Source organism: Mya arenaria, chromosome 10 (assembly GCF_026914265.1).
Source record: "Mya arenaria isolate MELC-2E11 chromosome 10, ASM2691426v1".
In the NCBI taxonomy this organism is placed as follows: domain Eukaryota; kingdom Metazoa; phylum Mollusca; class Bivalvia; order Myida; family Myidae; genus Mya; species Mya arenaria.
Window position 1 is genome coordinate 45,846,805 of NC_069131.1, and position 16,106 is coordinate 45,862,910.

Below are 16,106 nucleotides of genomic sequence, written 5' to 3' on the forward strand. Positions count from 1 at the left end.
TAACATGGACACTTTTTGTGAAAGTGCTAACAATGAGCCATCATCCATTTGTTTTAAATATATCAAGACTGTGTTAACATCCCATGTACTTTAATATTTTGGTTGTGTCGGCCTTTTGCGAAAACAACCTTTCATGAATCGCCCAATTAGGCCATTCTCATGTATGTCAATACACACTTTGACTGACAGATACTGACAACCGAACGTGCTGTGTTGAGTGTGCTATAACGTTGCCCTTGGTCAAATAATTCTGATAAAAACTTTAAAATATTGTTTATATTGGGATCAAGGGGATGTTTGTCTGCCCCACAATAATATATTCATTTCTTAATATGTTGGTCGTATTGTAATTTTGTTGAAGATTGGCCAGGAGTCGATGATGATTTGTTGAGCCCGTTCCGGTATGCCTCTGGACCGGAGGACCTGATGGGAAAAACTGCCAGACGCATTTTGCGCAGTGGATGCTGTGCCTTGGGTTTGTGTGGCAATGACAAGATGGTTTGTGGAAGTGGTAACAATTGACACGGGCCGTAAAGAAGTTTCAGTAGACTCGGCCACCAGACTTGTGTTGGCCAAATCGGCGCTACTAAAATGACCGTCGCATGATCTTCCTCCACTTTTTGCAGAACTCTTGGAATGATACTGAAAGGAGGGAACATGTAATAACAAGTTTCATTCCACGAAATGCTAAAGGCATCAATTGCTACTGCGTGATGATCAGTTAATCTGGACACATATTCTTTTAACTTATGAATTAGTCTTGACGCAAACAAATCAATCTGGATTTGGGGATACAAATGTACAATTTGTTTAAACAGACTATCGTCTAATGCCCATTCAATATCATCATTTGTTTTTCGCGATAGCTCGGCCGCGGTACAATTTGATTTCCCAGGAACATGTGCTGCACTGACATGAATTTTTCTCTCTATACAACGATATCCAAATTTCTCGTGCTAACTGATCCAGTGTTACCGTGCGTCCTCCGTAATTATCTGTATGTATGAGACGCAATTCGTATTGTCCATAAATATTTTTACATGGAAATTTGTTATGCTTTTACAAAACGCCATAATAGTAAGTTGGCACGCTTTTAATTCTAGTATGTTAATGTGTAGCTTTCCTTCAATATCTGACCATTGTCCACCCGTCTTGACATTGTTTGTTTCGTCATAGCCGCCCCATCCAGATAGCGATGCATCCGAAAACAGGACAAGGTCGGGTTTCTCACGAGTCACTTTTTTGTAACTGTTTTCGATATTGTCAATCCATCATGTAATAACTGGGAATGCAGATTTTGGCAATGTAAAAAAATGTGTCAAATTTGCCGCACTTTTCCTTTAATACTTGTTCTTTGATTTTTTCTAAAGGTTTTATGTACATAGTAGCATATGCAATGCCCGGTTCAGCGGCCACTAGTTTTGCATAATGTCAGCTTTCCGTGATTCTGTTAACCTTATTGTCATTGAAATTGAGCAAAGCACAAATCCCAAGAAAATGATTTGCTGACACGGCTTTAGAACTGATTTTTCCAAATTAATCGTCAGCCCAAGGGAGTCTAAAGTTTTGACGGTCTCGAACACATTACTCTCACACTGCGTGTAAGTATCACTTTGCAAGCAGGAATCGTCAATGTAAACGGTACTTTTATGTCCTTTCGCTCTCAAGTGTGTGAAAGCTGGTTTTAGGATCTTCGTAAATACCCTTGGACTACTTGATAGACCCATGACTAGTGCACAAAATTGATATTTCTTATTTTGAAATTGGAATCTTAACAATGGTCTGTCCTCCTGCGCAACTGGAATCGAGTAGAAAGCATCTGCCAAATCAACTGACGCAAACCAGCATTTTTTCCGCATTAACGCAATAGCGGTAGTCAATGTCTCCACTTTAAATGCCATTTACCAACATATCTTTCATTGAACAGTTTCAGATTTAAAATTATTCTAATTTTTCCGTTGCTTTTTGGTCTGAAGAATATGTTTGAAATAAATTCCATTTCATGTGCACTTCCGACCTCTTCAATGATGTTTTCGTCAAGAAATTTTTCAAGCTCTATATTAATTGCATGTTTTTCAGATTCCGTAAACTGATATGGTTTAGGAATTTTATATTGACGAGGTATTTCGCCTAATTCAATTTTGTAACCAGAAATTGTGTGCAGAATCCATTTGTTATTGGTAAGTGTAGCCCATTTTTTAAAAGCTAATTTAGTTTTTCCCGCTATAAAATTTCCTTTATTGTTTAGTAATATAAACTGAAAATTATTAATGGCAGCGTCAGTACTCACAACTTTATTTATTTCCGGTTCAGGAATTTTTGTGGAGCTGTTATTTCTGGTTTGGGTATGGCTGCTTTCTTTGCCCCTTTTTGTAGTTTGCCAGGTCCGGTCGACGTTGGTGTCTTGGGACACCGGACCCTTGGCGCTGGCCTAAAAAAGGCTGTTTTGAAGAAGAGACAACGTAAGGTGACGTTTGCATTAAATGCACTTTTGGCGTCTCCAAACTTTTAACAGTTTCCTGAAATTTGTCGCCGAAAAGCTGTTCCGGCGAAGCTTTGTGCTTTCCTAGCGCCTTGTAGCGGGATTTGAGGACCCTCTGTATGCGTTCACGACGTGTCGCAATATTGCCGGCTATTCCGTTTGTTAAGAGCTAGAACGCATCCCCTATCAGCCCTTGTAGATTGGGGTCTTGCGTTTTCTGGACAATCCCTACTGCTTTTATCAGTGGGACTGCCACTGCCGCCATAGTCGCGTGTTGCTTCTGAAGCAGATAGTCTGCAGCTTTTAGTTGGGGCTTCATGTCCTGCCAGAGCATATCTGGGACTTGTGGGACTTGCAGCCTGTCTGCATTTTGGGGCCGCTTATGTTTTCCTTGTATCTCTTTTCCTCTGAGGGGCGATTTTTTATGGTTATATTGAGGAGGCATTCCAAACCCTCATCAATATTTTCCCCAACCTCCAAATCCTCCGTGAAAAAAATCCCGGAGATCGTCCATCATTGACGTGTTCTGGGTATCTTCTGTGCGTTTCCCTTGAGCAAAAAATGCATCCAAATCCACGCCAGTGCCCGAAATTGATGTATCATCATCATCATCATCATCATCATCCTCTGACGACGTTTCATCGTAACCATGGTTACTACCATTTGTGTCGTCAGAGTCTTGGTCGTTCCTTGGTAATTTTGATGACGGGTTTGTTGAGGAATCTTCAGTATTTTTCCTCTTTATTCCTGCAACATCTTTTTGGATGGTGCCCATCGTTGCCATTAACGACTTGACACTTTTGGCCAAGTCTGTCAGCTCGCCCATTTTTTTCTCGAACGACGCTAGGATTGTCTCCCCTGCACTTTGTGGGCGTTCTCTCCCTTGTTTATGGCTATTCTCCCCGTATTGGGCCCCCGGTAACATCTTTTCCTTTTCTGACATATCGTGTCTGAAACGGAAAGAATAAATACCATAATTGTATCGTATACTTGACATTATGTGTTGCAATTAGTGTTTATGTTGTTAAATTATGTTATTTAACCAACTTTTGGAATTTATTTTATGTTGGTCTTAAAATAGCCGTCAATGATTCGTTTCATTGACAACAATATGCAAATGAGAATGCGCAGATGCGCCCTCTAGTAAAGCTTCTCGCCGAATCGAGTAAAAATTATGTAAACTCAGTAATTTTTGATCATGAAAGAGTCACATAGAGCAAAGCGCAAAACGTATGCTGTATTGAGCATATATGTAAAATTGATGCATATGTATGAGTTGCCGTCTTTGGCAATGACCTCGCCGGGCGAGGAAGAAATATCTTTGATTTCTTTGTTTTTAGAACTGCCACCCGGTATTCAATAATGGTCTCAAAAGGTGACCACACCATTTAGGCATTGCCTTTATAATTTTATCATATTAAGTATGGTCGTTACAAAGTTTTAACGCCTGCATACTGTAAAGTCCTGTGTATCCTGGGGATACTACTGGTACGGCACGGCCCCGGGTTGTTCGGGTTATGTCGTTTTTCAAGTAAATGCATTTGCATTAAATACATTTGAGAACGCTATGTATAATAGCGTAAAATGCGACATTTTACCGTGGATATGAACTGGTTTGCCAATGACAACAGAACACGTCCGTGTTGGATCGTGTAACTCCGTGTTGGAAAGTGTTGTCTTGGAATAAAATTCCCGGAAATCTGAGCCATAAAAATGGCGTCATGGCATGTGCACCAGATCCACACCTTAAATCCGTTAATTCTTCTTAAAAGTTTATCTGAAATAAACGAATTGTTTAACAACAAGAAATGCCGGTATTGGCAGTTATACATACCATAAAAAGAATCCCAACACAAATTAATTATACTGTTTAATAATATTTTTTATTGACTCTTACAAAAACTGGTGTACTTTAGCTGCTGATAAGCCTCGATCTGAAGTTCTGGCTGCGGTAGCTGCGACCGTATCTCTGTGGGGCACATTAAGGAGTTTACAGGAGATGAAATTATCTTAGTGCGCGCAGTCTTGCATTCCTGCAGTGATGTGTTGACTGCATTAAGTGGTGTTTCTGACGTTAATAGAATAGTCAACGTTTTTCTAACGCCACGTTTTTAATAGTTGTTGTTTACGTAGTTGTAGTTTAATTATGTTTACGACTGTGTTGGGGGAATGCGAGAGGTTGTTTCTATGTATTGATCATCATGTAAAATGTATTAAGTTCTTGTGCAAACTACTATAGATATCTAATGAACGTTATCCAAGAAACTGTGCTATTTAATGCTATAATGTCATGATGACATTGGAAGGAAAATGGGGTAACATCTGTAAAGAATTTATAATACAAATATGGTTTAACATTTGGTTTTGTTTGGTTAAGTTAGAGAGCTGGATTTTTTTTGATTTTTTTTAAATATTTAAACAAGTCAAAATTGGTTCAACAGTGTGAGAGACTCAACACGATGTGACACATATTTACAACATTATACCACTTTGGTAAACCCAGAAAAATATTTATGTATTAATTTAACTTCTTATGTACAGAATAGTTTGCGAGATTTCGATGTTCTAGCCATAAATTGCTTATTGAGACCCCATGGATGACTTTTGGGTATCCCAAGGGAAAATCGCGTGTGCGGATATATTGCTTAACCGAATTTGATATTAGATGTGTAGAAGATGAATTTCATGCAATCGTGGTACACAGTTAGGCAAAACTTCCAAAACTTCATTAATCTTACGCAAAATATAAACGATGACAGAAAACAAATATAGCATTCTTTGTACATGTAATTGTAGTAATAAAACAAAGCGGTAAATAATAATGACAGTCAATTAGAAAACACAACTCAACATCCTCGGCACCCCAGCGTATCAAAACCTATATGATATCCTGGGCAAATCAGCTGTAAAAATCTCGTACTCATGAGTAATTAATAAGGTGAAATCCAGCCGCTTGATTAGTCGCAGGAGACTAACCTCAATGCGGTGCGGAAATGGCCGAGAAGTTACGGATGTAATCTGGTTCGAAATAATCCAATGAGATCACGGCTTACAAATCGTTGTAGGCAGGATATTGTTAAAAACGCCGATAGCTCTTCAGGTTACACACCACCATTGTTTTTCCCTATATAATTCAATGTAAAATTATAATTTTTAGACAACATTTAAAGGCATTTCGAGCGAATGCAGGCTATGATAACCACATATATTCTTAAAGTACAAGCTTTAAATTACATTTTAAGCCAATAAAAAGGGGGGGGTCAAGTTATTCCTAAGAAAAATCACTCCACTTGAAAAACAAACTCTAAAAATTGCACTGTCCGCCATGACAGTTCTTCCAAAATGACCTTTCAACTATAGGGCAGCGGTTTATGCTTTAATCTCTACTTTAAATGATAAATCAAGCAAGAATAGATACTTAAGGTATAAAAGTTTCAGGAATAATGATAGTTTTGATTTACAGTGTATTGAGCATGTGCAAACATATCTATCAATCATAAGAACATTTTTTTTATTGAGAATTAAAATATACATATGACGTAATGGTGACGTCATTCCTTCACGAAGGAGATTCTTTCCTTTTTGTTATCGGCTATATCATTGGTCTGAAAATGCTTATGAATATTCAAGATTTACGAAGTTTCCCTAGCCAATTTGCCCAGGGTATCATATATGTTATGATACGCTGGGGTGCCGAGGATGACAACTCAATAGCTTATATTTTTGCATTGTATTTGTTGTTTTATGGGCCGGAGGCCTTTCTTTATAAATAAAGTTTGATTTGACTTGACTTGATTTGCATATTTATGTAGGCTTTATAAAAATATAAGCTATTGAGTTGTCATCCTCGGCACTCCTGGCAATGACAATGATTTGATTCATCACACTGGTGTAGGCATTGAAGTTATGTTGTTGTTTTCTCTCCTGTAGAGTGTCAACAACAGCTTATACTTCACGGTTTATTGTTAGGAGTTTTGGGTTCAGCAGAAGTCAAGTTTCATTTCTCTCTTTTTCTTCTATTATTTAAAAATGTATACATTAATGTTTTATTATTGAACGTACAGACAAACATAACAGAAAAAGTACTAGTTCCTGAGTCGGTTTTGGTTGTACAAGAAGACTGGCAGCAGCCAGCAGAAAATAGTTGAAGACTGGCAGCAACCAAAAGAAGAAGACTGGCAGCAACCAATAGAGGAAGACTGGCAGCAACCAATAGAAGAAGACTGGCAGCAGACAATAGACGAAGACTTGGCAGCAACCAATAGAAGAAAATTGGCAGCAGCCATGAAAGAAGATTGGCAGCAGTCAATAGAGGATGACTGGCACCAGCTAAAAGAAGATTGGCAGCGTATAGAAGAAGACCGGTAGCAGCCAAAAGAAGAAGACTGGTAGCAGCCAAAAAGTAGAAGACTGGTAGCAGCCAAAAGTAGAAGACTGGCAGCAGCCAAAAGAAGAAGACTGGTAGCAGCCAAAAGAAGAAAACTGGTAACAGCCAAAAGAAGAAGACTGGTAGCAGCCAAAAGTAGAAGACTGGCAGCAGCCAATAGAAGAAGACTGGCAACAGCCAAAAAAGAAGACTGGCAGCAACCAACAGAAGAAGACTGCTACTATTGACTGCTGCCAGTCTTCTACTATTGGCTGTTGTCAGTCTTCTATTATTGGCTGCGCCCAGTCATCTTCTATACATAACCCTAACATTGTTCATTTTAATAAAGTTATGCAAAGGATAGTTCAGGCAATACTATACAGTATGTAAATTATGTAAATTAATTTAAGAATTATGCTTAAGTTTCATACATGTGCAATTGTTATTTTAAATGCTTCCTCCATTATCTTCTGTCACAAGTTATACTAAGGTAAAGTAGATTGATACGCAAGTGTTATTATGACATGTTATTTATTGATGTGTAATTATATTTTGATTTAATGATTTGTTATATTTAATTACTTTTGAAACTTAGAACATGTTTCTGATAACATGGCGCTCTTTTGATTAAATATGTTCTACGGGGGTATATCAATTGATGTCGCCCCTGCTTATTGCCATCCCATATTAGAACGTTTAAACGTATGTTATATATATTTTAACACTTGGACCTATTTAGCCGCGTCGTTGATGTCTTGCATCAAGATTCGCCTTGTCTATTAGTGTTCCAAGTATCATCATGGATGATGGCAGCGATAGCTAGAAAAAAAAGTAAAAAGGAAACACAGTCCCGGTTTAAGTACAATTCGTCAACACTGGTGTCCAGCGATTAATAATGTTTTATCATTGGAAATGGAACACTTGTTGGAACACCTTAAGGTTCAAGAAAAAACATTCAAAGAATACCATAAGTGAATACATCCAAAGAGCATAAGTGTTGATTGATTTACTTTCTGTGAAATGTTCGGACAACTATATAAGACATTATGTTTGCCAGTCTCCCAAACATCAAGCTGATGTAAATAGTATATGAGCACAGATGAGCATGATGTATCATCGGACGAGGAAGACGACATCGTGAGTGATGAAGTTGATGAAGTCATTTGATAAGCTGGTGGAGTCCTTGGAGTCACGGTATTATAAACGCAGGACGTACACAATTCTTCATATCTTGCTGAGCTAGAAAATAGCACAATGCAGCCAAAAGAAAAGCTGGTCAGGTATTGGGAATCTGGTAATGAAAGGATACCTGACTGCAGATAATTTGAGTTGGGAGACAATAAATGCTCGCCATTTTGTTAAGGGGCTGGCAGATTTAATGATGTACAGTACACTACACGTTATCAAAGAATGAAGACTCGTTAGTGTTTTGCCTCGGTCTTTTGTTATTCGAATTCCGTACGGCGTCGATATGGTAGCTCATCAAAAGCTCAAATCAAATATCAGAATTTGTCACGAAGTTCCGGAAATATGCAAATGAAAAGATATTGAAAGCGCCCTGCTATTGAAAGTGCAACTCAGCCTGTCAATATAGAAGGTTGACGTTCCATTCCCATTCGTGGGTTTGCATACAGAACAACCGAAGTTAGTTTGAATGCTTGTCGACATTTACATATATACTCTCATACTACGTAAATTAAACTCGATCCTTCCGGTTGAGACTAGACAGAACTCCAGTTTAGATATTATCAACAAATATACCTCTTGGCTAGTTCATTGTTCAAGTAGGGCGAATATTAAAGGAGAACACGGCTCGTGGCGAACTTGTGTCGTTCTGAAATTCGAGCAGTGTCGTATTAAACACTTTCAAACATTTATGTGTTAATGTTTCTGATAAAAGATAGTGTATGCTTCCGTGTATTTACTATGGGTTCATTCGAGATTGAAACACGTCAATATGAACACGTCAATATGAACACAACACGTCAATATGAACACGTCAATATGAACACGTCAATATGAACACAACACGTCAATATGAACACGTCAATATGAACACGTCAATATGAACACGTCAATATGAACACGTCAATATGAACACAACACGTCAATATGAACACGTCAATATGAACACGTCAATATGAACACAACACGTCAATATGAACACGTCAATATGAACACGTCAATATGAACACGTCAATATGAACACGTCAGTATGAACACAACACGTCAATATGAACACGTCAGTATGAACACGTCAATATGAACACAACACGTCAATATGAACACGTCAATATGAACACGTCAATATGAACACAACACGTCAATATGAACACGTCAATATCAACACGTCAATATGAACACGTCAATATGAACACGTCAGTATGAACACAACACGTCAATATGAACACGTCAATATGAACACGTCAATATGAACACAACACGTCAATATGAACACGTCAATATGAACACGTCAATATGAACACGTCAATATGAACACGTCAATATGAACACGTCAATATGAACACGTCAATATGAACACAACACGTCAATATGAACACGTCAATATGAACACGTTCGTTGTAGAAACCTCTGAACAAGAGTAAACTCATAAATAACTGTTCATAATTTAAATAGTCACTCATGACCGACTTTCATCTTAAGTTATGTTTGGGTTGTTTTGTTTCAAAACTAAAACTATGAAGTAAGAATACGCATATGTGCCTTTAATGAATATAACAATAGTGTATGTTCATGAATGTGTCATATAATCCGTACATCTGATTAAGGTAATACTTGATAATAATGATACAGCACGCCTTGATAAACATCGTATATAAAAGGTTGAAGCAGCTACAGTCACATCACTTGAGGTAAAGGACGGAGGTACAGTCACATCACTTGAGGTAAAGGGTGGAGGTACAGGCCAACTATGACCGTGTTTGTGCGCCCGGAAGCGAGCTATCACAATTTCGAACGAGAAAAACTTCTTTCGTACAAAGGCAGTGAAGCAATCGAAAACGGTTATGGGTTAGTAAGAATTATATTTTATTACATACAGTACAGACTATCGTGCAATTATGCGATTTTATAGTTTAAAACGTTTCAAGTTAATAGGCTTGTCACAGAATCATTTATGATGACAAATGTGAAACTGGCTTGATTCATTTTTGCATAAGTTATACACATGTAGTTCAGTCTCTCCCATGTTTATTGTAAATCAAACCAGACCTTATAAGGCTCAGTGATAATAATGATTATACTGCAACACATTTTGTAGCACAAAAGAAGCACCACCGCTGTGTGTTAAGCATACATCTCGGAGTAGAAAGGCCAGTGTGATGCTGGCGTGCCTGGTACAACAGTTTGTCTGTATCGGTATGGGCTTCGGCTTTAGTGTCATGTTCGCCGAGCTGGTCCCCGCCTTAGGCGTGACACGGTCTGTCGCCTCGCTTCTGGAGGCGGCGTACTTCTGTGCCGTCAGTGTTGGAGGTGTGTATAAGAGCTTGTATATGATGTCTCTGGTGGCTTTTGATTTTACATTGCAATGGTTTTACTAGAATGACATCGACTGAAATGTATTAACATATAACATTTATTCCAATCACGCTGTCAGGTACAAACGCTTTGATTAACAATACGAGTGCATATAGTCACGTTGTACATTAACCATAAACATGTCCATTCAAGCAAAGCAAGTCGCACAAACTTACATAAAAAGAGTCTTTATCACATAGAGTGATACTTGAATATTGTTTGTTACAGGAATTTTCTTTACGTCAATAATACGAAAAGTTGGTCCGGGTCGCAGCATCATCCTTGGTTCAACTGTTGGCAGTATTGGGATATTTGCTAGTGGATTTTCTCCAAATATCACTGGAATCATTATACTGTCTGGAGTACTAGCAGGTCATGAGTAGTTCATATGTTGTTATTATCGCATATGGTGGTTATTAGAGGTTGTTTGTTTTTATCAGAGGCAAATGGCACAGTAGTTCCACCGTATCGCTTAGTGTCATGATACTGACTGATGGCTACACTGCTTCCTCTTAAAATATCTGTTAACGGGTATCGATACATGTGTGTGTGTTTCTTTGTGTATGTTCATTACGGATAAGATCTCCTATCGCATTTTAGGCCTGGGCATGAGTATATGTTTCCTGTCGGGGTATGTCGCCGTCAGTTGGATCTTCCAGGACAACGCTAGCCTGGCTCTCGCCGCTCTCACCATTGGTTCAAGGTAAAACAAAACAAGAGCATGTGGATACACGTTGGACGATAAAGCGTTTTTAATACAATCTAAACATTAAATGCGTTTTGAAAACAATCCAATTAGCCCTGGATTTAAAAATACATTAATGACATGTATTTCATAAATATCATATCAACACCTTTCGTTTCAATGTAACATTGCAGTGTTGGTCAGTTCGCGTTTCCCCTGTTGTTTGAGGTGACCCTTGCGGAGTACACGTGGCGCGGCTCGTTCATGGTGATGGCGGGGTTTCCTCTCCAGTGCATTGTCTGCGGCGTCGTCGTGTACGGCTCTCGGGAATACTTCGTCACCGGGGAACAGGTCGCCGCACAAACAAACACGGCTGAAATGAAAGGTAGATTAAATATAAAACGTATTTTGCTATTCTATTACTTCAGAAAAAACAACAACAAATTATTTATATTAATAAAAGAGGAAATACAGAACAAACAAATCGAACTAACGGTCGTAGTTGCTTTGCAAGGTGTAAACCATCCGAGCCGTAACGCGTATGGCACTCTTCTGATGGACGGCGTCGTAATCCTCGTCCTCTTCAACTTCTTTCTGCTTTCTCTTACAGGTAATTTCTATTTTAATCTTTTTTATATCGTATGATCTTTCTTGTAAGTGTTTGTCTGTACTATTTCCTGATTCGCTTTTGCATTTTATATCGTGTATTTCATTTCAGTCGCCTGATACAGGGGCTGATAAAACCGAGTATGTAAATAAATACTTAAATCTTTAAGAGGTTAGAATCGAGAGATTAACAACATTGGCATAAGGTTGGTATACTTTAACAATGCATTTCCCATTTCCCATTGCTGACAAGTATGGAGGCTATTCGTTGCCAAAAGTCCAGACGTGTAATTCCCACAATGTGCTTCTTAGTCGTACTATATATCTCTTACATTTGTCAATGTAGACGTGCTATTTGTTGTTTCTATTCGTCAGTTTTTCCGTACTGATTTGTCATTTGTCATTATAGTAGTCAAAATGTATATTTGTCAGATCTACCCTGTATAAACTCACTAAAACATAGATCGTATAACTTGCCTTTAACAATATGATGATGTAATTTAGAAAGCCGAATCATGCATATGTAAAACTCCAATCCTACAGTCGACACTCGCATTCGTAAAATGAACATTTGCAGTATATACATATGATTTCCCTATTTACTTTAAGTACAAACTCCTGTTGTACATTAGAATGACGCTCATTTCCAGGTAACTGCGAGGCGTGGTTTATCGTGGACATGTTGATGTCGCGTGGTATGACGAGAGAGGCCGGGTCGGTGGCAGCCTCAGCCATTGGTCTCGCAAACGTGATGGGCAGGCTAGCGGCCACGGTCACCAGATATAAACTGCCGTACGTAGTAATACAACTGCTATGCTACATGCACTTATAGTAGCACCATTCACTGAGAACAGTTTACCTATTCGCGAACCTTTGTAAGAATGCAGCGCTAGTGGAGGGTCTTTGGGATGAAAACGACGAACGCTACGTCATGTTTGTAATATCTTAATTATTGAATCATTAAACTGCATTGTAAGTAAACATTAACAATTGCATTGCTATAATGTTAGGAAAAAATCTTTCCGTATAACCCCATTATTCATTTCAGGAATATACCGACTATCTACCACTGGGTATATATATGTCCCTTAACAGCGATAACGCATGTCCTCGTGGTGAATGTGTACCAATATGTGTCTATTGTTGGCGTCTGTATCGTGTATGGCATACTGTACGGGATAACGGTGGCTCAGGGGCCATCGATCATGTTTGACGTGGCGGGGCTACAACGCTACCCGCAGGGGATGGCGCTCATTAATGTCATGTATGGGGTAGGGGATGCTCTCAGTGCGGTCCTAGGAGGTAAGGATATGTATGGAGTTTGATCAGTTTGTCTTAATAACGAACAATAACCACACACGGAGAAAAAAATACGACTCTTTATATAAAGGTATCTCATAATATAAGGGGCTTACCGAAACCTCCCTTTCATACGCTGCTGTCAAGGAATTAAAAAGTATAAGTAATTGGAGGTCATTGTAGATATTGCGAGTGGTTACCTTAAACGCTTAACAAGTATTCGAAAGAATTAAGTAATCATATTGCTTGTACGTATTATTGTTACATACGTGTTTCATTAAAGAAGACCACTAAGTGCATATAGTGCATGCTGTTTTATGGAAACGGGGTTAACAAAACACTTTGTTGCCGTTGCTAATGAATTCTACAACACTTGAACCAGTCACTAGTCATACAGTGTTTGTTGTTACTATGGTAACTAATTAAATTTTATCAACTAAATAAGGTCCGTCGTAAAATGAATATTAAACTATAGCTCGAACAAACTTGTTCACAACGCTTATTTTGATCATTGGCGTACATTTAGCGCAGATGTACAGAAAGAAAGCTGCAATCATTTTACAAAAAAACCCTGCTTACTCCTTCGAGTCCATTATTCAAAGAATTAGGTAACCTTTGTTTACCTTTGAATAACGGATGCAAATGTCATGTTGGTATATATAAATCTATAATAAATAAATCAACTGAGTTTGAATCCCAAATTAGTTTCATGCTTAAATTGAAAAAACATTAAACAAGATGACAATTTACAGATCATAACATTTTAAGACATTTATCAAAATACGTACTCTAAATACCAGAAAGTATAATAAATTCACCTTCATCTACCCACGCGTGAAAGACGGAATGATATCATTTGAGAGCTTAAAGAATACCAATACGCTGTGCATATGACGAGATTTACCCCGGGGATAATATAACCCAGGGGAAAATATGTGCAAAATCTTAAAAAAAAATCATAACAAATTCAAAGTTTTCTAACAATCTCACAATAACTGAATGAGAAGACACAGGCATTTTATATAAGGTTTCTCTTAAAATTTAAAATTCTGCTGAAACGTTGGCTTACTTAATAAAATAATATATATGATATGTCACGAGTCGTCATACACAACAGATTTCTTGGAAGAGTTGAATAAATAGAAAATGTGATGACGAGTGGCAGATTCTTTGCATCACATACTCTTTTCCGCGGGTAATACAAAAAGAAAGACCTACGTGTTTCATCTGCGCTGGTTATGAACCCAATATCGCATACTGACAAAGCAAGGGTTATTGGAGAATATTTAATTATAACATGCGAATTTATTGGAAAAAGAGTTGTTCCCCCTGCATCATGCATACTCATTAAAACCAGATTTTGTCAGTCAATTGTCCCAATGTAGTTTATGGAGTGTAATGGAATTAAGTACGGTGGTTCCCGACGATTGAAATCATTAGGCAATATAGCGTTTTCCTATCCGGGTAATTTTGCCCTGGGGTGTAAATTTATTACGAACAATAACAGGTGATTTTCAGCAGTTACAGTACTTCTCTATGAATATGATTTAAATTGGGGTGATTTATAATTTGGGAATTTGTTCTAACTGTGGAAATATTATGGAACAAAAGATATATATCATTATGACAACGGTAAGCAAAAATGTAGTCCCCCTACATGCATTAAGTTAAAAATATGTTTATCTTCTATTTGGGAAACAATCTGACATCAAGGTCCGGGTTAGGAGAGAAATAAATCCAAACCTAAAGCAACTTACATACAAAGTAGGTCTTAGGAGATGGTGTCTTAATTATTATTGATAATTTATATATGTTATCTATCGTACAGGTTACGTGAAGGATACGACTGGCTCGTACGGACTTGTGTTCTATATCGCTGCTGGAGCGAGTGTCTACACTGGTGTATCCAGCTTCATCTGCGCATACTTTGTGCGCAAAAGGATTGTCAACAAACCGAAAGGTGCAATAACTGTGAAACGTGAAACAAGAGAGCGCCTTATTTCCTCCACTATGATTCACCCATAGCAACTGTTACGTTTCGACTTTTTTGTAATTATACTCATATTGAATACTTTTGTGAGCATATGAAATTAGCATTGACAACATAGTATGCACTTATTTGTTCCACTATACCTGTTATTCTTGTTATGACGTGCAACATACGTGTATATATAGACATATATAAATATATGCCATTTATTCCGTCCATATGCAATAGTGTATTGTCGAATGTATTATAATAGTACTTGATCGGGGGGGGGGGGGGGGGGGGGGGTCCATAGTGCGAGTACACAGAATGTATTTTTTGTAAATAACGTTATTCAATAAACATTTAAAAAATATTTATTTTCATCCGGAACAATTCCGATACCATTAGAATGTAGGCAAGGGGTACAGAGCACTAGCGGTTCCAGGGGTGGAGGGGGCGCCACACCCACCCCCTTAAATCGTCCAAGTTATTTTTTTAATTGCAACATAGGAGAATAAAATACGCCCAAAATGCACCATTTCGGACTAAAAATTGTTAAAATTGTCTGGGGTGAGTCACTATAAACGCACAGAGCAACACTTTATACCAAACAAATTTTGCTTCGGAGGGAGGGGCGCAAGTCAAAAGCTAAGTCCCCTAAGTTACGCCTCCTCTTACGTCAAATCATGGAAGCGGCCCTGCAGAGCGGGAAGGAAATAAACCGAACGTACCAATGAGCTCTTACTATCTGCATGTTATACCAACACATGATGCTATCCTATTAACGGCATGTTGTACAAACACATGATGCTATCCTATTAACGGCATGTTATACAAACACATGATGCTATCCTATTAACGGCATGTAATACACAAACATGATGCTATCCTATTAACGGTATGTTATACACAAACATGATGCTATCCTATTAACGGTATGTTATACACAAACATGATGCTATCCTATTAACGGCATGTTATACAAACACATGATGCTATCCTATTAACGGCATGTTATACACAACCATGATGCTATCCTATTAACGGCATGTAATACAAACACATGATGCTATCCTATTAACGGTATGTCATACAAACACATGATGCTATCCTATTAACGGCATGTCATACAAACACATTATCATATTAACGGTATGTCATA

The 16,106-nt window shown here is 38.1% G+C and overlaps 1 protein-coding gene and 1 long non-coding RNA gene across 2 annotated transcripts in view; both read left to right on the top strand.

The window, feature by feature from the left end:
• Positions 1–16,106, top strand: part of LOC128205982 (uncharacterized) — a 147,055-nt gene that overhangs the window by 81,165 nt on the left and 49,784 nt on the right. The gene's annotated exons all lie outside the window — the stretch shown is intronic.
• Positions 9,744–15,225, top strand: LOC128205978 (monocarboxylate transporter 13-like). Its single transcript, XM_052908099.1, has 9 exons — positions 9,744–9,878; positions 10,129–10,340; positions 10,614–10,757; positions 10,986–11,088; positions 11,265–11,455; positions 11,585–11,680; positions 12,327–12,468; positions 12,725–12,978; positions 14,804–15,225. The coding sequence occupies exons 1-9, from the start codon at positions 9,781–9,783 to the stop codon at positions 14,998–15,000; spliced, it is 1,437 nt and encodes a 478-aa protein (XP_052764059.1). The 5' UTR covers positions 9,744–9,780; the 3' UTR covers positions 15,001–15,225.

Excerpts from the sequence above, each read along its gene's own strand:
- LOC128205978 (XM_052908099.1), top strand. The coding sequence starts at position 9,781 with ATGACCGTGTTTGTGCGCCCGGAAGCGAGCTATCACAATTTCGAACGA. Across the intron at positions 10,758-10,985 it reads ACTGTCTGGAGTACTAGCAG|GCCTGGGCATGAGTATATGT; the intron begins GTCATGAGTAGT and ends ATCGCATTTTAG. Across the intron at positions 11,456-11,584 it reads AAACACGGCTGAAATGAAAG|GTGTAAACCATCCGAGCCGT; the intron begins GTAGATTAAATA and ends TTGCTTTGCAAG.